Source organism: Ambystoma mexicanum, chromosome 9, assembly GCF_040938575.1.
Source record: "Ambystoma mexicanum isolate Mex_15411 chromosome 9, UKY_AmexF1_1, whole genome shotgun sequence".
Classification (NCBI taxonomy): Eukaryota; Metazoa; Chordata; class Amphibia; order Caudata; family Ambystomatidae; genus Ambystoma; species Ambystoma mexicanum.
In genome coordinates, this window is record NC_090931.1 from 574090968 (window position 1) to 574114584 (window position 23617).

Here is a 23617-nt window from a genome sequence, read left to right on the forward strand (position 1 = left end):
CCCTGCGATTAAAAGTGCGGCGATGAAATGACGGTATACCATCCCAAGGCCTAATGATCCTTTTCAGCACTTGCACATCGACTATGTCAATATGATTCAAGTATGTAACGGGTACAGGTATCTAATTGTTGTGTTGTGTCCATTCTCTAGATGGATATAGGCAGGTCCATGTACACACCCAGACTCTACATGTGCGGTCAAATTCTTGGTGAGGGAAGTGTTTCCCAGATGGGGAGTTTGTGAAGTGATGAGGTCAGATAACGGTCCACATTTTGTTAACGCAGTATTTGAACGGATCAGCTTGTTGCTTGGAATAAAGCACAGGTTTTCATCAGCGTATCATACACAAGGAAATGGCATGTGCTAGAAGCTCAACAGCTTGTTAAAGGAAAGGATAGCCAAATTGAAGCTTACTCTGAAGAAAGGATGGTTGCACTGCCTTCTACTGGCATTGTATGCACTCAGAAACCAGCCTGGTTCTGACCATCATCTTACGTCACCCGAAATTGTAACTGGCAGAAGAATGCGGACGCCTTTAATGCCTCGAAATAGAGCTAGATCTGATGCTCAGCCAACAGGAGAAGTGTTAGGATTGGAAATGCAAAGCTACTTGAACTGCATGACATCTAGTTTTTCTGTAATTTCAGGACAGCTGCAGCGACAAGGAGGGTGTAGGGCAGTACAGAACAGAGAAGGAGATACTACAACAGACAAGGTTCTGGAGTTACGTGTACCTCAACTATACCCTGGGGATACCGTCTTAGTTTGGATTCACACAAGGAAAAGGTGGGACGAGCAAAGGTTCCACAGCCCTTTTATTGTGGAAGACATAACGCCATCTGTAGTTAAGTTACAAGGAGGAAGAGCTTGGATCTTCCTTGGTGACATCAAGCCATTTACCGTAGAGACCCCACTGCCCGCACCCCAACCCGAAGAGACTACAGACAACGGGGAAGAACCACTGCATGTGCAGACGAGGTCTATGACGAGGAAGAAGGATGCATGACTAGTCAAGTGAAAAAAGCAAGGAACTTTTGTGTTAGGTTATGGCTCAGTTTTAGACATTTCCCTTGAGCAAAATAAGGGAAGACAGGACAAAAATACGAACACTCTGTGCATCCTAGTTGCAGGGTAAAAGAAGAGAATTGTATTCGTTGGGCCACAAGTAGCTTTTTGACTTTGGACTGAGGCACACTAAAGTCTTGATAAGAAAAGCTATGGCGAATTTTGATCGAGGGTTTATAAACTGGAAGAGAATACAGTATCCGAGTCATTCAATACAGAGTCCCTGTTTGGACTTGCATATGGTGTCACACAATAGTGACCTCACTAGGAACATACTGACCTATTTCGAATTGGTACTGAGGTCCTACCCGTCATTGGTGGGGAGACTTACAAGCATAACGAAAAGACAATATCAAACTTGCTCACAGTTATCACAGAGCAGTTCTTATTATTGCTGGAGTACAGCGAGGACAAGACAAATGTCCCAATCAGAAGAAGCAGCAAATAGGCTTGTCAGTGTGCTTTTCTTTCGTTTAATTGAAGATTGTCCAGATCTTGTTGGAAGACATACCGATGTCCTGACTTTTCTTCGAAATCCAGTGAACACAGAACGTTTGAGCGTGATCCTGAACAGTGTCATTATTCAGGTTGCACTTCAAGCTTATCAAAATCACAGAAGCGTGTAGAGACTTTAATTCGAGGGACAGACCGTGGAAGTGTGGACAAGAAATACCCTTTTTATGCTGATAGGGAGGGAAGCAACATGTCATCTGGAGTGAAGCAGATTCGAGGTATAAACTGGGAACTAGTCTATATGGAATACGTATTATAGATGCGCTGAGGTCATTGTTCATTGTTGGAATATTACATTGCAAAACTGAACTGTTTCCAGAGACAGTACATTATCCAGATTCGGAGGACAACTGGTCCAGAACTATTGATCCGTGAAGCACAGACAGCAGAACCCAAAAGGAAGTGATAATAATGAAAATGTATTAAAGAACCAGCTTTTGCTTCCTTAGATGATCAAGATGGGCAGTCAAAGCAGTAGCATTGTTCTCCCTCAGGAGAAGAGACATCCATATTGCCCAAGAAACAAATGCTGTAAAATGACATATAGATGTATTATCTATGCATGCATTATATTCATAATCATATTGCTGTCATTGACGATTAGAACTGCATTGTTTATAAGTGCACAAAGTGTTATTCCTGTGCACCCACCTGAGGATGTACGCCTGATACCTAGAAGAGCGCCCAGACCTGATATAGTCATTCCTGTTGCGAGAAAGAATGATAGAGTGACTGAGCTTGAAATGGACGTGGTAAGCAATGACACACACACAACACTTGTTTTAGCAAATGAGATGAATCGCCGTAGACAGGGTCGGCAAAGTAAACCAGATAAGGGATTGATGAAAGTTACACCTACACAGATAATGAGTACAAATACACCTGGTCTAGTATCAGTGATTTCAGAATCACATTCCAGAGAATGGAGGGGGAGTTTGGACAAATAACGATGAGATGTTTTACAGCAGAAGAAGTTGAGAGACAAATGGAGAAAGTTGAATTGTTAACGAGACAAAAGATTTTAGACAATAAACAAACAGAGGCAACACCTGCAAGCACACCTGATCCTGCGAGACATGATATCAGGGCAGTGCCTGGAAGGAAGACACGGACAGAAATTTTGAGAGACATTTTCATGCCTAGTTGGTATGTTGAAAGGATGAAGCTTATTGCACTTTCTAGTACTCGAACAGTACCAATGGAAACGCCCGGATCATCGATGGAGATGCCTGAGAACGCTCCAGCAAGAAGGAGCTATACAGAAATACTGCGTGACATGCTTATGGAAGCTCATATCAAAACAATAAGAGCCAGAAGAAGCAAACAAGAAGACAATAACAAATTGAATGATTACCTGGATAGCACAGCACATTTGGGAAACAACATATGGTACCAACATATGAAGGAAGTTGGAAGGCGAACTTCAAATTAGGAATGCTTTGTATGTGCACTTCTGCCCTACAACATGGGAAAGTCAAAAGTCTTTGTAGCTATCGAGATAGATGTTCAGACAGCACACTGTCTGTCACACACAGCAATGTGCAAGACCACAGGTCAGTTCATGGGAAGTGATGCTTCCCTCAAATGGGCAACTGAAGAAACAGATCCAAATGAAGATGACTATGTTCAAGACATAAAGACAAGAAACAATGCCAAAACGAAGAATATTGTGATCAGATATGAGAAACCTGGAGTAAAAGGAGCGGAGATCAGAAGAGAATTGAACAAGAAATTAAAGACTGCAGGAAAAACTTGAGAGGAATCTCGCAGATGGAAGACCAGAGGTCAAATGCAAATCTGGGGAACAGTGCTTTCACCAGACAGATGGGGAAAAGGATTAGTGATCTGCAGAGCATGGGTAGTCATCGGTTGTTACCAGGCTACCATTGAGATGGTGCAGAATGGATACAAGCCATTATGGCCGAAGCTTGCTAAACTACTGACATGGGTCGAGGACAGAGGAGGACCCTTGCAGATAGTACCATTGTAGTGCCCTAAATTCTGTTTCAGAAATAATGTCACAAGAAAAATGGGAGAGAATCGCAATTGTGGCTGAGTGTTTGATGCTCCAGGAATGATGCATGGTACTGCAGTAATCATGGATCACTATTGGGCGTGTGGATCCCAGGCATACATGAAATTGCCAAAAGAATTGGGGAGGAATATGTACATTGGTGAATGTCCATGTTCCAGCGTTGGTGATTCCAAAAAGTGATGTGAACATTGACAGTTTCCCGAAAGCAGATGCTCACCCGAGGAAGAAGAGATCTTTGGAGCTTATGAAGAGAATGAAGAGAGAAAGTTATTTCTCTGCAAAATCCATAGAAACTTTTGATGCTATCCCATATGAACACAGACTGTTCAGGCAGACTTCTTCAGTATTCACCTAGATCCTAATGCCAAGAATTCAGGTTGGAGCAAATACTAAATGGTTGCAGATAACCAGATGGGAGTTACTACAGACCATCAACATGACCATAAAAGGATTCTTTGCAATCAGAGAAGAGTTGAGAGCAATCGGACTGATGACACTCCAGAACAGATATGTCTTGGACATGATCACAGCTATGGATGGAGGTGTTTGTGCAAAAATCGGGAATCATGTTGCACATTTATGCCTTCACACGACTACGAGAATGGGACTTTAACAGAGGCCATAGATATGCTGAAAAAACTACAGAATCAGATGACAGATGAAGTTGACGAAGTTGATGATGACAGTTGGTTTGGAGCACTGTTTTTATGGGTTCCACAATGGATGGCAGATGCATTCAAGTTCCTAGGAGCCCTGTTGGTGATGATATTATTTGGATTCTGTGTGATCAAATTAACTAGACTGCATAGAAAGCCATAGGGATGAAGATCATGATTGATGTCGAGTCAGGATGGAAGCTCAAAGACCTGACTGATGAAGAAAAAAGAGACTTTGTGAAGGCCAGCATTTATGCACCAGAGGGAACAAAGTTCCTGTATCCAAAGGATCACAGGAAATATGTGGGAAGATGGCAAGTGGAGAATGCCAACAGATGACATAGAACCAGGATGAGCACGTGAGAACAGCAGGATGGTTGAAGGGAGGCATAAAGATATGGACCCCAAGGAAGCATTTCTTCAGACCACAATGTCTGCATCCAGAGGACGAAATAAAAGTGAAGGATGAAGAAAAAGTGGATGCAAAGAAAGAAGTGAGAGTGGTCGATGAATCGCCCAGAGGGGGGGTGAAGAGGAAGTGTCAAGTATCGCCCCCACTCCAGTTGCCTATTGAGTTCACACCAAAGTATGTGACGTATGAAGAACAGTTAAATCAGCAGAGAGCATGACATGGGCTCTGCCCAGTACCTATCAGTGTAACAGCACCTGTTAATAAACCGACACCTAAGAAAACCTGAACAGTAAGGTATCCATTGAGAAAGCCATATCTACATCCTAGACAATATGATGGTTGTTTGAATGAAATACCCGAAGAAGCAAAGAAGGTAATGAAAGAAGACGAATGGTGACGTCATAAGAATTCGGACTAACGCACGTATAGAAGATATAATGAGCTAAGAATACTGAAAAGAGACAAAATATAAAGGAGATACCACGGATAAGTGACAGCTTGGGCTCAAGATGAAGAAACTTATTCCACATGCATGATGAAGATATTTTGATAGTTTAAACGTCTACAGACGCAAGTAACTGCAAGAGGCAAAGAAATTGTGAAGCTAGCTTATGCTCAATAGTCAATAAATTGCGGCAAGCGCCAACATTTACAAGTATATACCTCAAGAAGCACTTTATGTATGAATGCAAGTCCACTACGAATATGAGTAGAATTGAAGAAAGGTTACAAAAGGCCTCAAATGGAGTGTGTCACAGCAAGAAAATCAAGAATAAAGACAGAGCAAAACTCAGCTAAGGATGACCATGCCAAGAAGCCAAGGTCTTATCTGGCTGGAATGGGCTGACATTGGATACAATTAAGGAGAAAAGAGAACAGAAGATCCTGTTCAGAAAAGGTCAAGATAAGAAACAGACATCAGAGAACTGGTAGAATTAAATCAAATATACGAAAAGACACATGTAAAAGCCGATTTCACGGTGTCCAGTCACGTGACAAAGACAGGCTGGAAGAGTGAGACTTTCACACCTATGCATGGATCCCCGCCATGCCCATACTCTCTCAGAGCACAGAGCAGACTAAAGGCCAAACTACAAAGAAGTAATTGACACATGACTACTGAGGTGATGATTGATTGTAGCATAATTGGTGGGAGGCTGGGGTGCAGAAGAACTTCTCTGCACCTGAATGTTCTTTTTGCATGCTGCTAGACGTAGGTGGGAAAGTTTGAGTGGGGTTAATGCCAACCCAATCATAGTGGACCATGTAATCTAGGATCCTATATTGAGCAGAGCCAATGGCACATCATACTTTTAGTGACGTTCATAGTGGCCATTTTGAAGGGAGGGCTTAATTGCCCCACCTGACATTGATTATCCAATCCTCTCTCCCCATTACCATATACAGATATAGTACCTATATTAAGTTACCTTCCTTTAACCAATCATGTTGCATGTTAGGTTTTTAAGGTTGCCACGTAGAATGACGTTAGTAGGTGTTTTTTCTGAAAGTAAGGAGAGCAAGAAGATCGAGCAATTGCTGATGTTCGTTGTACTCCCCGTTTTATGAACTTGTCATTAAATAGACTCACTTTGCCAAACTATTGAGTTGTCTGGATTATTTGATGCATGAGTATGAATCTGCATCCGCATCTATCTCGAGGGTACTGCTACTCATCTTAAAGGGCTGTTTGGAGATCATCCAGTTCACCCTTTTCATATGCACGTCTGCCAGTGTTTAGTAATGGCGGCCCACTCAAAGTATATTAAAATGTAGAGTTCGTATGTCTGCCAGCGTTTGAGGATAGTTGCTTGTTAAAGGTGTAGATTTTGCATCAGGAATATGTAGAGCATCTGGATTGCCAGTTTGACATGTGGACAACTCCATGGCTCCGACGACGGCACACTCATTTTCCTCATTCGTGTCTGTGTCACCCTCAGAATCAGGATTGGCTATTTGATGTGCAGATCGCTCCTCGTTCCTGCAGTTCCTCACCGGCTCTCTCCCGGTTGGATTGCTCTCTCTTTCCTCCTCTGATATGCCTTTTGTGTGGATAGTTCTACGGAACAAGAAGAATTAAACTTGCCAGCATTGTGCACAATAGGTATGGGCCATGAACATGTGGGACTTAGTTAATTTAACCAAGCGTAAGGCCGGAAGGACAGAGACTGGGTCCCTTCCAACTCCCACACCTCGCCTCTGGTGCAGAGATGACTCTGGTGAACACCCTGATAGGCCTCCAGCCCGCAAGATCAGAATGGTCCCCAACCCCACTTGACATGGCCAGATCCCTGACCCTGTCACAACTACAGCGTGTGCAGTAGTGCGCATTTCATCCGAAGACAAATCTTTAGCATGAATGAACGTTTCTTGCCTTTTCTTTGCTAATGTGTACCATCAATACATCTCTACCCTATATCATTTCCAAAACCACATGACATGTGTATTTTACCCTTACTGAATCATCTGATAATGTATGTGTTCCTTGTGCTTGATCTTGTTTAGTATTGCATTGTGTTTGATGTGGAAGTATTTTGCAAGTGCACTTTGGCTTCTTTGTGTACATTATCTCGATCATCGTTGGGTGGAGGTACTTTCTTCCGACCACTAAATATCCTTTGGCCTTCATCCCTGAAACACATTTAAGATTATTGCCTTTAAAATGCTTGTGGCAAAGTCGATTCCTCCTCCAGTTTTCCCATGTGTCTCTGGAACAGTAGCAGCCATAGCTCCAGGGAACTGCTGACTTTCCGGGGCTGGCAGGGGGCGTGGTGTTGCTAGTTGCATGTCCATATTGTACTGCATACTTTTGCTCTATCAGAGATGGCTATTGAGCCTCTATGGATCCAGTTTTCAGCTCCACCTTGGTATCAGAAAGCATGAAGTGAAGATACAACCACTGGACACTTTATTCTTCGTAGTTATGCAGGATTTGATGTCCGATGCGAAAGGCCAAGCAGGGCCCAGTGGCATCTCAGTACATGTGCTCTTTCTGATCCGTGCATTTGCCCTCTTGCGATCACTTTATTAAATCCATTATTAAAGGTGCAGCACGGCATACAAAGGGCTACAACACCGGCCAGTACCGCCAAAAGAATTGCTAGAACCTGCCTCAACCCTACCGTTTAATTGGTGATGATGAAGCAGGATATTTGCCCCCAGACTACCCTTGATGCAAGGGTCAGGAAATTGGTTGACAGCAGATATTCCCTTCGCCAACACTCAGGCAGAAGAGTGTAGACAAGGGCCAGAGGAGAAGTGAACTCGGCTCTGCAGAGCAAAAACATTCCACAGAATACTCCCCTTAAGGCAGGCGCTGGCTGCCCCGGCGCCTGTGTGCCCACTCAATGACCTAAAGAGCTCAGTTTCACATGACTGCATGCTGTATTCAGGGAAGGCAGTTGACACAGGGAGCAAGTCAGAGTATGTTAGGAGTCGGACACAGAGAGTGGAAATGGCAGCAGCTGCTCAGGAAATAAGCAAGTTTACAGTAAATATATGCGGGAGGAAATCGACAATGAAAGCAGTTGGGCTAGGATAAATTCTCTGTGCTGCAATCACAGGCAGGGTAAGAAGGGAATAATACTGTTGTAAAAAAACCTTTTAGCAATCCAATTAAATAACAGTATTGTAAATATGTGCTTTGAAATGAATTACTAAAACATCTTGTGTGCTCTAGGCATGGGTGTACCAGACATTGCAATTCTGTGGTTGACAATGCAAAGCCTCTGGATGATGCTACTGACACTCTGTCCCAACCCAGCTGCTGCAAGTCTGGGCACCGCAGCCTTCAGGCCCCATCACAACAGGGAGGAACTGAACATGTAGGCCTGCATATAAAGTGATCTTACCAGTTTTCATTCTGGAGTTCCAAGGATAAGGAAGAAAGTAAAGGCTAAAACACCACAGAAAAGGCCCTCTTGGAATGTGTGCCCCCGGGTCCTCCGATTAAGAGTTGTAAAAGGATTTCTTCTGGGTCATGTTTCCCTTAGCTTAGGCGATGACCTACTGGGTTCTCAGGTGGGGTTGGAGGACAACCTACAGGTGGGGTATGAAACTTAAAAGGAAGCCATTTTAGGAAAAGAGTGCAAGAAAGAAGGATTCGTGAGGGTCCTGTGAAAGGGTCTAAGCTAAAGGACTTTAAGCCCAGAGTCCAATCCCTAAACTAGTCCTCTACAAGGACTCCTATGCGCCTGCCCAGGTCAGCATTTAGCAATTTACTCACCATGGGCTCAGGGTTTTCCCAGGATACTTATTTATATCCTTGTCAGGGCTTGAGCCTTTCTCTTGGCTTTAGTCTTTATCCGACTTGATCCTGCCCCTCAACAATTTCCACAACATCACTGGCCAGCGAGAGTAGGTATGGGGCAGAGCGTCCCCTGGGCGTCCCCTGGGTATCGGGAACAGTGGCTGTAGGGGTAGCCTTCGTGTCGCCCACCCTCCCACTCGTTATAGGTAGTTCATCACACCAAGGTGTTCCTGCAGTGAGGGAAATGACTCCCATTAAGGGACTATTAAGTAGGTTATAAGGGGATCTGCATTGGCGTTTGTGAGGTGCTACATGTAATATTATGTATATTGTTTCATATCTTATTGTGTGAATTGCTCGTGATGTACTTGATCACCCCGTCCGGTCAAAGCATGTGCAGTGTAATGCGCAACCATTTACCTCAGTTGGACCGGGATCCCCTCAATGAAAATGCTGTTCCGGCGTGAAAAGTCCATTGAGATGCTCTGCCTGGACCAAAGTTGTGGAAGGGCACGCCAGGACAGCCAGCAGCTGTTCCGGTCATTCCGTCCAGGCCAGGAGACTTTAGTAGGACGAGAACACGGTACAGCCGTATAACTAGACCTCCGCCCCCCATTCCCGCCTCTTTCCTAGGATTGCTTCATGTGGTTCCGCTGCCTCGCCACACTCGCTCTCCCTCGAGCAGGCCCGCTGCCTCCTCCTCCCTCGCCGCGCTTGGGCCCTCCCCGTCGCCTTCTTCGCGCCTGGGACTACACCGCTGTCTGACAGGGGGCCCGCGAGACGCAGACGACTGAAGTAACTTCGCCGGGGAATATGGAGGAAGCCGGGGCTGATGGAAAGGGACCCCGCTTTCCCTGCTGCCCGCGCCGCCGCCTGCTGCCCGAAGGCACCGGTGCTGAAGTGCGGGAACTGCTGGCACTGGCCGGCCCGGCGGTAAGAGAGGGCGCATTATTCCTGTCACACGCTGAACAGCACAGAGCTCCCCCGGGGACGGAATGTCCAAAAGGTGACACGCGGAATCTGGTATAGATTAAAATGAATTTCTTCTCTCCCGGAAAGAAACCGTTCGGAACTCTGGCCAGGAGGGCGAGGGGCGTGCATGCAGTATTGGAAAAGAAAATAGTTGTCCGCACACCAATGTTTAGGAGTTTAACAAAAAAAAGTAATACTTCTTAGAAAATGCTTGGGTTCAGGGGATGGAAAAAAACCTCTGGCACACGAGTTGTGGAAAAAGCAAAGAAAAGGGTCTCAGACTTAAATACTGTTTATAATTCGTGAAGCGCAATCAAAAAGTAATAGGATCATATGACTTTTTGATTACCCATGAAGAATTATAAACAATATTTAGGTTGAATTATAACTGGTGCTCTTACCGTTGTATGGTGTACAAGGGACCCAACTCTGTCTAATCTGAGACCCCTTTCCGTGCATGCAGTATTTCCATTTTCCACGCAGTGCCATGAAAGGAATGTAATTAATATCTAGCGGAATGTTAGGTATTCTAGCAGTTGGTATGTTCTTGGTTTGCTGGAAAGTCCCAGTGGCCATCTCCCTGGTAGTTGGAAGAGGTTTTCAGTACAGGGTTTTGGCACAGTCATGCCTCAGGCACAGGAAATACTCGAATTCACACCCCCTGCTCCTTGTCGTCCTGTGCAGGAGAACTGGAAATCTGACTGTGATTTTCTGCTGCTGCTCTGTGCTCTCTTCAATTCTCCCCACTTCTTCAAGAGTTCAAAATTGTGCATTTTGGGTCAAACTTAAATTTCCCCTGATGAGGGACAGTAACATTTTCATTCTTATTCTGTTGTAATATTCTGCGAGTGGGCACGGACCGCTCCAGGGCAGTCTTTGCCACCTGCTCTCCCGAATAGTGATATTTTTCTGCAAGGAGTGGAAAATGGCTGGGGAAGCTGCATTTGCCAGGTTTCCTGTGCCATTATCCACCTGAGGGGGAAAATGCACTGTGATCACGCACGTTCACGAATAATAATCACACAGCCATGTGCAACACATGGTGACTGTCGTTATACGGGGCCCCTATGGGTTCCTATATAGCAAAGAAGAGGGATGAATTTAAAGCCCAAAATGTCAGTATATATATATGAAGGAACAATGATCCTTTGATCACAAAAGAACATACAATAGATAAGAAATCAGATTTGGTGGGAAGCAGTGAGCTTCTTACAATGGGGTTCGACTGACATTCTGACCAGGTTGCAGAGGGGAGCAAATGGAACAGTAACAATACATGGGTGGACTTACATAGATTAAGCATAATGAACATTAGACATATTTAAGTGCGGGTAGGCGGTACATGCAGCTGTGCTAGGGATGTGACCATGATGGGTGAAGTCAGTGCCTTAAGTGGAACTACAAAATTAGCCGGGCTCATCAAGGGGGTGTGGTCTAATGGTGGGGGTCTTGCTGGTCTGTTAGGCCACAACCCCCTGACAAGCCCCGGCTCAATGGGCTACTGGCACCTCTGCCAGGCCGCCTTTTGTAGAGATCGGAACCCTTTCCCCACAGGCGAGAGGGTGCCGATCTCTGCATTTATTTTCTATAGGCTTGCCTGGCAGGGGATTGTGCCTCGCCTATTCAGGCTTAATGGTGTTGCTGGCCCTCGCCAGCTGTCGAGGGGCAGCGTCACCATTAAGGCTGAAAGGGTGAGGCTGCTGGAAACGGAGGCCTTTTTCCTAAATACTCATACTCCCGCGACATCGCGGGAGCTTCAGTATTTGGAAAGCAAGGTCTCTGCTTCCAGTGGCCTCACGTTTTCTCCATAATGGTGGCGCCAGCACACACGCATCTCTTGCTTAAAGGGATGCCTCGCAAGTGCAGCACCACCATTATGGCTGAAAGGCATTTTTTTCTGAAGCCTGAAGACAGGCTTTAGAAAAAAAGCCTTTTCGTGTAGTGGCCTGGGCTGCCAGGGTAGATTAATGGGCCCCGGCAGGGCCCCGCCTCAAAACAAGATTTCTGAGCCTGCCAGGGCCCAGTCCCGGCAGGCCCTGGCCCACTTAAAGCCCTGGGTGAAGTGCTTTAGTGGAGACAGAGCAAGTGAGGGACAGAGGCCAGTTAAAGGCGAGGGAAAAATGTTAGCTAGAAGGCAGTTGAGAGGGAGGTTAAGATGGGAACTCGGAGACAAGGAGGTAGTCAGTTTGGTGCTTTATGAGCTAGAGAAGAGTATTTATTGATACATTATTCCTTCCCCTATTGCCACAAGGGTAGGTGCGGATTGTTTCTTAATTCGTAGCCCTCATGATTTGACATGGGATGGGCAATGCATTCAATACCCTGATATGTAGAACGTTAAGGTTGAATGAGCAGAGAATCGCTAAGGCCCTGCTAAGTCAAACCACCTTTTTAGACGATTACCCCCTCACCAAGACCTCACCATTCAATTCTTTATGTGGCATAGGGGATTTGTAGGTGTAAGGCACTGAACCCTGGGTGGCTGGTGTTGGTAAAGCCTCTATAGAGGAGTACTTATGACCCTAAGACTTCACACACATCTATCCCAAGAGATCCATAATACAATATATCTAGAGCAATTTCTGGGAATTTAATTACCGGGCTGCTAGGTGTGTATTCTCCGTCAAGATGTTTAAAGTAGAGCCTGCTTTAAAATCTCAGTTATATACACACACAATGTTTATTTGTATTTGATCGACAAGCTTCTGCATCTTTTATCCTTTTGATGCATTCCTCAAGATTCTATCATTAGGAGGGTGCAAGAAAAACATTTACCTGGTTCAGTGAACATAATCTCTTAACTGACATGTCACAAAATAATTTCATTTGAGCGGGTACATTTATGCCAGTGCTCTGTAGTCTGCTCCTTCGCGGCTTAGGGCAATCAACTATCACCCTGCGGAGATGTTATTTAGCTTATATTCCTAGCATGTATTCACAGGACAGTGAATCCTATGTGGTATCTTTCAAGGATCTTATCATTGGCGCTGGTCCTCAGTAGAAGTGATGAAGTGTATCTTGCATGGGGCCTGGTCCTCAGCACCCGCTGCATCTTCCCTATGGATTCCGCCTGTGTTTTGGTAACATGTATTCACAGGACTGTGAATCACTTTCGTCTATGTGGTAACTTTCAAGGATCTTATCATTGGTGGTGGTCCTCAGTAGAAGTGATGAAGTGTATCTGGCATGGGGCCTGGTCCTCAGCACCCGCAGCATCTTCCCTATGGATTTCACCTGTGTTTTGGTAGCTTGTATTCACGGGACTGTGAATCACTTTCGTCTATGTGGTATCTTTCAAGGATCTTATCATTGGCGCTGGTCCTCAGTAGAAGTGATGAAGTGTATCTTGCATGGGGCCTGGTCCTCAGCACCCGCTGCATCTTCCCTATGGATTCCACCTGTGTTTTGGTGGCATAAAAAAAGCAGATGGATGGAATCCATAGGGATCCCCACCTCGCAACCCGCATGCAATTCTCATGTGCCCAGAGTCGCGTCGTTTTCCCTGCACGGAGTGGGGAAGTGTACAGGGCGTGTTTCCTACCCTTTGCACTGCTCCATGTAGGGGAAGCAGGTTAAAAAGGGTCCAGTGACAGAGAAACTTGCAAAGGGCATGTCTCTGCATGTTTTACCCGCTCTGGGCCATTTTCCCGCTCCTGAAAAAGGAAAACAATTGGAAACAAATAATCAGTTCAGGACAATGGGCTCATAAAATCCGAACATGGCACTTTAGTTCCTTCTTTTTGAAAATGTCAATAGGGACAAAAGCTAATTTGTGCTTCGAACTACTTTAATGAAAAGGTAAGAACTGTTTAGTGTGCTCTGGTTTTTAGTTGTTGCCAGTTGGAACACCCTTTTACAACCAGGTGTCTAGGAATACTGGCAGGTGGCTGAGAACTGTGTGTGTCATGTACAGATAGCGGGTTGCAAAGATTGTGTATGTTGTACTTGGACATGCCTGACATACTTCAACCTACGTATGCTGTTTGGTTGTAGCAAGACAGTTGGAACTAAAAGATGTATTGGCAGAGTCAGTAGTTTTGCTTTGAGTTGGTAGCTGAGCTGGTGTACATGTCGAAATGGGTGTGTTTTGGAGCATGATTATGTAAGGTAGTTATTAGCGAAGCACAGTATTGCTAAAGGCGCTGTGCATGTAACACAGAGGAAATATGGCCACAACTGTGCAAAAATACATGTATCAATTCAAATGTTTGAAAGGCTTGGGAATTGTCAGACTACCTGGACCTTGTTGTTATCTGTCACGTATGCTTATTCACCTGTATATCATTTTGCAGTGCAAATAAAAAAGTTCAACGATGTGTTAGTCCAGTTATAAAATCACACAAGATGCAGGTGTTAATACCCTTTATTGGACTAACTGAAAATAATATGCAGAGAGGAAACTAAGCATTAGCTTTCGACATCCCACAGACTTCTTCGTCAGATGGTGCAGAGTCACGTGATTCCACTTGACGAAGACGGTCTATGGAACTTCGAAAGCTAATGATTTGTTTCAACTCTGCATAGTATTTTCAGTTAGTCTAATAAAAGCTATCAAACCCTGCACTTGTATATCATAATAGAAAGAAAGACTTTCTAAAAGCTTTCTGGGCTCTGTGCTATCCATAGGACCTGCAGACCTATCTGTTGTGTTAATAATAATCATATCTATGCCGGCCCACATCCATGTTAGTGCCTCTACTTTCTGACACCTATCTGCCTGACTGTCTTCTGTGCCTTCCCTTGCCTCCCTGATAGAGCTGGCCCTTCACCTGACAGAGCAACCCTGTGTACTGGCATCCGAATGTCTGTAAGGGCTTGCCTCTACTAGCACTCTACATCCCTGTTAGTGCCTCTACTTTCTGACACCTATCTGCCTGGCGGCGTGACCAGGACTGTCTTCTGTGCATTCCCTTGCCTCCCTGATAGAGCTGGCCCTTCACCTGACAGAGCAACCCTGTGTACTGGCATCCAAATGTCTGTAAGGGCTTGGCTCTACTAGCCTGTCTGGCAGAGCAAACTCTTACCGCTCGTCCTGGCAATGCATTTTCCTGTACTGGCACCGGCCGGCCTGGCTTTACTGCCACTCACTGGTCTGGCAGTGCTGTGACTGCTGCCCCTGATGTCGAGACCTGGGCCTGACTAGGCAATGGAAATTAGCCCTGAAAGGGTTTTAATATAATTCCTACATTTCGCCGAATCGGTTACTGCAGCAAGCGAGCCTCGACAACGGAATTTCTCGCAAGTGGCGTTTGGGGTGGTTCTCCCGCGTCCCAAGGAAATCTAGAAAAAAACGTGGCTATGCAATGTACCTTCCAGCACATTCGAGTGGTAAATTCCATTCAGAATGATCAACTCAACCTCTACAAATATGCAACAGATCCATCAGCACCATGAGGTCTGCCTGGAGGCCGTGCCTTCCCCATCCTTTCCTCTCGCTTCTGGAACTTCCTCCCTCAAGCAATTGGGGACATTGACAATCACCTTGCCTTCCCAAAGGCTCTGATGGTCTTTACTCTATAACCTCCCCGATGCTGTTACTCAATTTGCCACTTAGCACCAAGAGAGCACTTGGGGTGGGGGGCATGTTTGCACTGTATAAATGTCCTGAATAATCCTAACAAAATTAAAAAATGAATCCCCACTACCCCTTTACATATCCGTGCCCTCCATCACTTTTTCTTTGCGATGTAAAGAGGTCTGACCTGTCACCACCAAGGGGGCATTATGGAAACTCAAAAAAAAAATGCAATAAAACAAATTCTCTTTGCAAATTTCTGTTGGACTACAGGGCGTAGCTTGTATACACAGTTCTAAAGGGAAACTGTAACATAGTATGATGCTGGTGCTTAGGCTGTCAGGACTGCTACACATGTGCCAGATATGGTGTTTATGTTTTGATATGTAATGTTATGTTACTGGGTTTAAGACCTCACACTTGTAGCATTTGCATGGTCTCTTATGTGCCAGGACATTATGCAGATGTACCAGAAGATGATTCTTGTGAATTTGTATTTGCATTTATTGAGAATACAGTGTGTTCACCCAGAAATATGTACACACAAACTAACAGTGATTGATCATAGCCGCCCTAGAATAGTTGCCGTACATTAGTGGGAAGGCTACTGCCCTGACTGGTGGATGATGGGGGCACATGGAATAGAGACCAGGGACAAGATAGACATTAAGCAAACTGTAATCAACGGCAGTTGCTATGTGCAGGGTAGAGTGTGCAGTGGAAGTAGGTGTAAGGAGGTGGGTGGACAGGGAGGGGAGAAATGTGGGGTAGGTATAAGGGGAACCTTCAAGGTTAAGCAAGGATGTGAAGGAGTGGCTAGTAGTGGGGCTTTCAAAGTAGGGCAGAAGAGTTCCAGTGGTACGGGACAAGAAAGGAGAATGTGTGGACATGGGAGAAAGGACACAGTGGTCGGGGGGACAGAGAAATTGGGGAGAGTTGGAGATCAAAGAGTGCGCGTCGGAGAGTATTCAGTGATAGTGTTAGCCGGTTGGGGGAGCAAGCCCTTTGTTGGGATTCGGACACAAGAATTAGGAATTTAAAGAGGGGCCAGCGTTTTATGGATAGCCAACCAGCATGGTGTTAGTGTTGGCAGGTGGGGGACGAGCAAGGAAGATTGTAGAGGGTGCGAGTGCCAAAGTTGAGTACTTTGTCAAGCGAGGAGAAGGAGTAGAGAGGAAGGCAAAGAAGGAGGCTGGCACAGTTGTCAAGGTGACTGATTCTCAAGGTGATAATGAGGTTTTTAGTGGAGTTGCAAGTGAAGAGTGGGCAGCTGTTCTTGATGCAAAGTAGATTCATTTAAGGTCAATGCCAAAAGGGGCACCAAGGTTCCATGCCTTGGAGGATGGGTAGAGGAAGTCAGGTGAAACGGGATGGCTGAGAGAAGGTGAGGTGGGGCTTTAGAAGCGAGAAGATGGAGCACTTTTTCCTTGGAGAAGCTCATCATAAGGCATAGGAGTGCCCTCCAATGGCAAACTGCTGAGAGACAGATATACGAGCAGAGGGATTGGACAGTTAAAAAAAGCCTCGAGGCATAGTGAGCGGGCGGAAGGTCATAGGACGCTGTGTTCCTTCTCACCTTTTTGTTTGTTAGGCCATGTTGCCATGACGATTTACCGTGGAGGCGGCTGCCCTCCCAGTGCTTGAGCCTCTTCTCTGACCCCACCCTGCGCCTAGCCCCCCATGCCCTCTATTGTGCCGTCCTTCGTGCTGGGCCGGGGCCTGTGGCCAAGGACCTGTAGGTCAACTTAACAAACCGTGACCATGCAACCAGGTGACCAGATTTTCAAAAAAACAAACCTAGACAGGGCACAAACATAAAAGCAGTACAGCAATTTGGCTTCCAGGACTACAACCTCAGGAGTGGGGGAGGGGGAGAGGCTTGCCCTGGATATAAACTACAGATGTATGTATATCTTTACGCATACTAAACATTAAATGGCCTTTTCTCTGATTTATATTCTGGGTCTGTCTGTATAGCCATTTGTCAAGCAATTACTGTGGCAGAATCAAAGCATATGGCTGATAGTGGAAAGGCCTGTGGTTTGAGCCCAACCAGGAGTGCGGAATTCAAGCTATACTGTAAAATAACCTAACCGACATATAATTATACTTGCTCATTTACAACGCGTAGTTTCGAAGCGCAGGATCGGGGTTTGAACTCGTGTTGCTGCGTTTTCTTGCTTGTAAGACTAACGCGTTGCCCCTGAGCTAAACACGCAATCGGTTTACCATTCTGGGGCCAGATTACAGAAACTTTGCACCGGTGCAAGTGCAAAGTTGCACAATATTAGCACTAAGGCAAAGTTTGCCCTGTTTTTATAAACAGTGCCATACACTAGAAAACTACTGCACCATGTTAAGTGCAGTTTGGCATATTAAAAGCACAAGGGCAAAAATTGCCCTAGTGCAAAATAGATACATTTTTTATACATTTTTGCATCAGGGCAAAGTTTGCCCTAGTGCTAATACCATTCCGTATGAGCACTAGGGCAAACTTTGCCCAGATATAAAAATGCAGTAGAAATGCATTTTTTTTGTACTAGGACAATTTTTACGCTAGTGCTTTTAATATGCCAAACTGCCCTTGTCATGGTGCAATCATTTTCTTAAGCCGGTCAAGTGGCACAGTGAGTAGAGCGCTCACTTTGACATCCGTGCAGAGCCTGCTAATGCAGGTTCGAATCTCGGTGGGGCCAAACTCAGCCTTTCAGCGCTCAGATACCTGAGGGTTTGTAGCACTATATAAGTGCCAAATTATTATTATTAGTGTGGGCCACTGTTTTTAAAAATAGGGCAAACTTTGCACTAGTGCTAATAGCGTGCAACTTTGCCCTTGCCTTGGCTCAAAGTTTCTGCAATCTGGCACCAGGAAGTCAGGTCACCCTCGTTTTGGTTAAAGCATTGGCCTTATATCTCAGCCGTTTACCAGCTGCTGTCATCATATGCGCATGAAGTACCATCTTTTGTCAGGTATTTCCCTGATGTGTCTTGCTGATCAAAGGCACATCTAATGCTTTTTATTTTTTATTTTACTTTCTACTGTGTCACAGAAGACAGAGAGATGCATATCGCATAGCAAATTCATAATTTGCCATATTCCCGCTGGTCGTGGCCGGGAAGGACATCATCTATGGGGCACTGCAGGCCGTAAAATCACTCACCTAGGCAAAACCTGCTTGGCACTGCACATACACGTGTTATCTTTTGGGGCCGCATGCGCCCTTTTTTTTTCTTCCATCCCACTCATCTGTCCTGTCCACACAAAGTTTTCAGTTTTTTCCTGTTACTCCTCCGACCATTGTCTAGTTATTTTTAACGCACACCTTGAGCTGGTTTAGGGTGGCAATCATTAGGCTTGAGAACGGGAAAGGCCATCTTCACGAGTACCCGTTGAGGAAGCTTCACTTACAGCATAATTATAAATATACGTATAATTTAACATCTTCTACCCTGTTCAGGTTGAATTAATAAACAATAATAAGCAGTGCTCCAGATGAGATTTAGAAGTGGGAGTATTTTACTCCCCCCCTTTTTTTAAAGTTGGGAGTGAAATGAATTTTATGGGAGTAGAAATATAAGTCCAATTCCCAAGGAGAGTATTTTATAAGCGAGTAAAAATATGTTTTAACTTAGAAAAGGGAAATGTTTTTCTAATATTAATTACTTTGCACTTAGTTATTTACACACATTAAAAGATACGTTTGCCTCTTCCAATCAGGTAGTTAGAATAGTAATGTATTCCTTTGGTATTATGTGCACTACTGGTCCAAACACATCCATGGAGCTGTGAGGGTGAAAGCAAAGGTTCAAGATTCTACAGGTCTTTTCCCGATTTTTATTGTGGGTATCTGTACTCCCTATTTGTATTTACTGGGAGTATTTGCTAATTTCTAGGGAGTAAAAGTGGTCAATACACCTCTTATCTGTAGAGCTGATAATAAGATTCATAAACGGGTATAACTTCACAGTGTCCTGATTAATGCCTGCACCGTTGTGGCCTATGGCTGCTATACTGCTGATCAAATTGTCGGTGAGAAGTTGGTCTTGACATTCATCACAAATGCATGGATCAACGAAGAATAATGAAATCGACTGTATTCCCCACAACCGAATCAAGGATGGAGGAAATGCATTCAATATGTAACATTGAAAGAGTTGTTATGTCGGATCTAGGTGATCCGACCATGGCTGATTTTCCCGCGGCTGGAAAGTTTGCATGTGAAAAGTACGAACCACAAAAGGTTTGTACATTTCCCATGCGAACACACGTTCAAAACCCCTACATACGCACACCCCACCCACACCCCACAACACACTCCACACCCCCACACCCTCAATACACACACCCCCACACCCCCAACATAAACAAGCCCTAGAAGAAGCAAGGCTATTTTTATAAAGTATTGGGTGGTTTTCTGAATTTGGAATCAGATTAAACTGGTAAAGATAGAGAAGAGATGGCGAATTGATAAAATCTGGATATTAAGATAAGTCTATTTGGTATGCAGTAATATAATTGCAGAAAAAATGTCACCTTTACAAAAAATCGCAGCAAAAATGCTGTGGTTTGACCCGGTAAAGGTGTACCCCATTATACCATTTAAGGGGAGCAGGGGTTTTCCACGCTCCCCTTAAATGGTATAATGGTTCTGGGGGTTGGGGGGGGTGTCCCCTGCATCCTTTACATGGATTGCGGTGGCAAAACCACAGCCTTTTTGCTGCGCTTTTTTGTGTAAACGGCCATTTTTGCTGCGATTTTAACACATGGAACCGTCTATTTTTAATAAGTTCATGAACTTGCGCTAATATTCATAGATTGAAATGTATATTTACATTTTGACAACATGTGTAGATGGATTTTTCCTTTTTGGTGTATTTTTTTTCTTTCTTCTCTCTCGGCTCTTTTCTTTCTTTCCATCCTCTTGTCCTCCTTCATTTAACCTTCTTTGTTTCAGATCACATTAAAGGGGGCAGAGGGGAGAATTACCGTTTTTGTAATATATAGCATTTGTTAAAGATATGATGTATTAACTGAAATGTATTCTGATATCTATTTGTATTGTGGTAAATTGAATAAACTAGTTAAAAAAAAGAATAATGCTTTTCTACCATCCACCTGAGCCAGCTAAATACATTTTGGCTTCCTGAGCCACTTTTCTCCCAGCCTAAGGCTCTGCCAGTTCCATTCCTTGATGGTTGGCAATGCCCACATTTAGTTTGATGGTCCTGACAGGCCTGAGACCTCTGCCTATCCAGACCTTCTTCTTTCTCCTGGTTTCTAGTCCCCTATGGAGACTTCTTCCCACTGTCTAGATTTAGTGCTTCACAGGAATACTAGTATTTAGGCATTAGCCACTACAGAAGCAGTCGGGTCGGATAACATGATTCGTTTTTTGGACTTTTTGGAGAAAAATCTACACCAGCAAAAACTCTTGCATTTTTCCACTCCAAGGAAAACACATTTTTCTAAGAATCTGCAAGAATTAATGTAGAACCTACTCCTCCTTAACTAGTCTTCTTTTACCATCTGTACACAATTTTGAAGGTGTTGCATGGTGCCCCGACAGAGGTCTGCATTAGAATAGCTCCACTCCAGATTGGTAACTCCGGGCTCTAGTCACCCTAGTTCAATGCTGATCTCATTAACCTTAAATCTAAATTCCAACAGTCAGAGTGAATATCCTGACATTTTATCCTTTACAGGAAGGCTGTTTTGCAGGAATTCTGTTAAAAAATCATAAACTCTCTGGATAGGCCCTGAGAGCTTTTCCAGATGGCCCAATCCAATCTTTCACCTAAAGTCTTTCACTGTAGGTGTTCCTCTCAGATGGAGTTCATGTTTTTGATTGAGAATATAAAAAATATCCTAACATCTTTTACTCAGGAATATGATACATTTGTCGAAACCACCAGTACTTTTAGTTACGGTTTTTACTACAGTCACCTAACCACTATTCCTGTGATCTGTGGTATGGTAAGAACACTTAAACTTACTTTCAAACATGAAGATATTGTACTAGCAGAGATCTCATGTTTCCCCATTCCATGCTTGAGACATCCACCCAGTCCTGTTTTTTCTTGGAATTCTGGGACTTGTAGTTCTATATTTTCCATTTTAAATTTAAGGCTATAAATCCTAGAAGTCCAGGAAAAATAAGTAACAAAGTGACTTTCTCACACATGGAACAATGCCATTTGAGAGCTTCCGGCTTTTTGTTGCCAGAGAATATTAAATTTGCTAGCTCCTTAGGTCTGATAACCAATTTTCTCAACTCTTCACTTTCTCATGGTGAGTTTCTGGACATTCTAAAACCATCAGTGTTCAGTTGTCTATTGAAGAAATCATATTTTCACCCTTTTGCGTTAAGTAACTAATGCCTGATCGCATGACTATCCTAGCCTGATAAAGTTTCTGATAATATTGTTACTTTGCAGCTACAAAAGTTTGTAGAGGATCATAAAATTCAGGATATGGATCATTCCAGATTCCTCCTAAGACATGCTATGGAAGCAGCATTGGACGCCATGTAGGAGGACCTCTTTCGGTTGGTATATCACGGGGCATTTCCAATCCTCGATATGTTCGACCTTTCAGCAGTGCTTAACACCACGGACCTTACTCTACCAATGGATCATCTTGGCTCAGTGACGTGCTTCAAATGATTGCCCCAGCATTTACTCAGCCCTTTCTCTCTTATTGCAGGTAAGGAGCACAACCATGAATTTTAGCTTTTAACCCTGTCACCATGTAGTTTGTCGTTCTATAGGGATCATCCCTATCTTCCTTGTTCTTCAATATTTATCTTCACGCCTCTGCCTCGAGTTCGTGCTCTTGCTTTTCATTCCTGCACAGTCGGCACACAGATTTATCTGCATGCCCATAGTCCTCAAATTGCTTTCTATAGAATCCCCAAAATCACTTTTGAAAGCCGTTATCACCTGCTTAATCAAGTAGGCTAAATCCTATCTCCCCCTAAACTATTTTCCCTGCACACCAACCTCTTGCCTGGTGATACATGTGTGAGTCATTTGGGAATCAGATCTGGCAAAACCTCCCACTTTAAACTTTTCAGCTCAAATGGATTTTTCCCCACACCTCTTTAGACCTAAATCGTGGGATTTTGGGAGTATTGATTAATTCCACCTTGGACTATGCCAATGTCCTTTATGCATTTGGCGAATCCGGGAGCGACTGTGTAACTTCACTACGTTTAAACTCACATTGGCTGCCTGTGCACTGCTGAGCGGCATTCACCCTCTCCAATATAAACCCCTCCCAAATCATTGTTTTTCTGTTTTCTTGGTTCTGATGCTCCACGGTGGTTGCACTCCTTGCTCCAAGATACTATCTAGTTTGTGGTGTTGTGTGCTGTAAATGCACAATGACAATTGCATAACACTATCAGTATCCACCAGTGTAACAAGTGAGCATTGAAACCACCAGTGTACCACCACTACAACCACAGTGGACATTCTATGAGTCCCTTTAAGCATATTTGTTTGACGTTGGGCCGATTGTTAGTGTCAGACTGACCTGAATAAGGCCAATGGCAGAATTTCTTCACCTCATCCCCATCCACCCTTACCTTTTGGCTTATCTTTACACCCAAGTCTATAGCCTGCCATGACTCTCTCCACCATGTTTTTTAGCTTGGTGATTCCTGATTTCCCTAGGCTCTCATAATATGCATTTTGCCAATCAAGATCATATAAAACCGAAAGTTGTCTGTTGAATCATTCTTAATAGCGTTGGTTTAATTGCTATTTCCTTCGCCGTATTAAATCTGCTCATCGCATCAGTTGGCCCGAGTGATTAGCAACTACTGGCCATTTTTACAGCATATGCTCTCAAGCAGCTGCACATTTTTTATGTTATTTGCCATTTTTCTATTTGACCAATTTTTAGACATCTTTTTTATTTTTTTTATTTGTGATATATTTTATTCAGCTTTACACAACAGATATCATTAACAAAAAATGCTATTCACAAATAAAGTCCAGCTCATAGCGACTCAATTAGATCAAGCCCTTCATAGTAAAATGTAAAACATTTGAACTATTTCTCTCCACAACATGGTGAAATAAATAATGCAGTCATGATTATCTCCACTCATGAATTAACTCCAAAGAAGATTCTCAGGTAAGGTTCCTGCTGATCGTATCGCACCCACCCTTAGCTTAACCAGGGATTTGCATGTAC

General features: G+C 44.1%; 1 protein-coding gene and 1 long non-coding RNA gene across 2 annotated transcripts in view; one reads left to right on the plus strand and one right to left on the minus strand.

The window, feature by feature from the left end:
- LOC138488294 (uncharacterized) overlaps positions 1-9499 on the minus strand; it is a 221358-nt gene extending 211859 nt beyond the window's left edge. Inside the window, exon 1 of the long non-coding RNA XR_011274630.1 lies at positions 9351-9499. This is a non-coding gene — a long non-coding RNA (uncharacterized lncRNA). The remainder of the gene's footprint in view (positions 1-9350) is intronic.
- A 56-nt stretch (positions 9500-9555) lies between these two features.
- Positions 9556-23617, plus strand: part of LOC138488293 (multidrug and toxin extrusion protein 1-like) — an 832142-nt gene continuing 818080 nt past the window's right edge. The window contains exon 1 of the mRNA XM_069615176.1: positions 9556-9863. Coding sequence (XP_069471277.1) covers positions 9744-9863 — 120 coding nt within the window. The 5' untranslated portion in view covers positions 9556-9743. The remainder of the gene's footprint in view (positions 9864-23617) is intronic.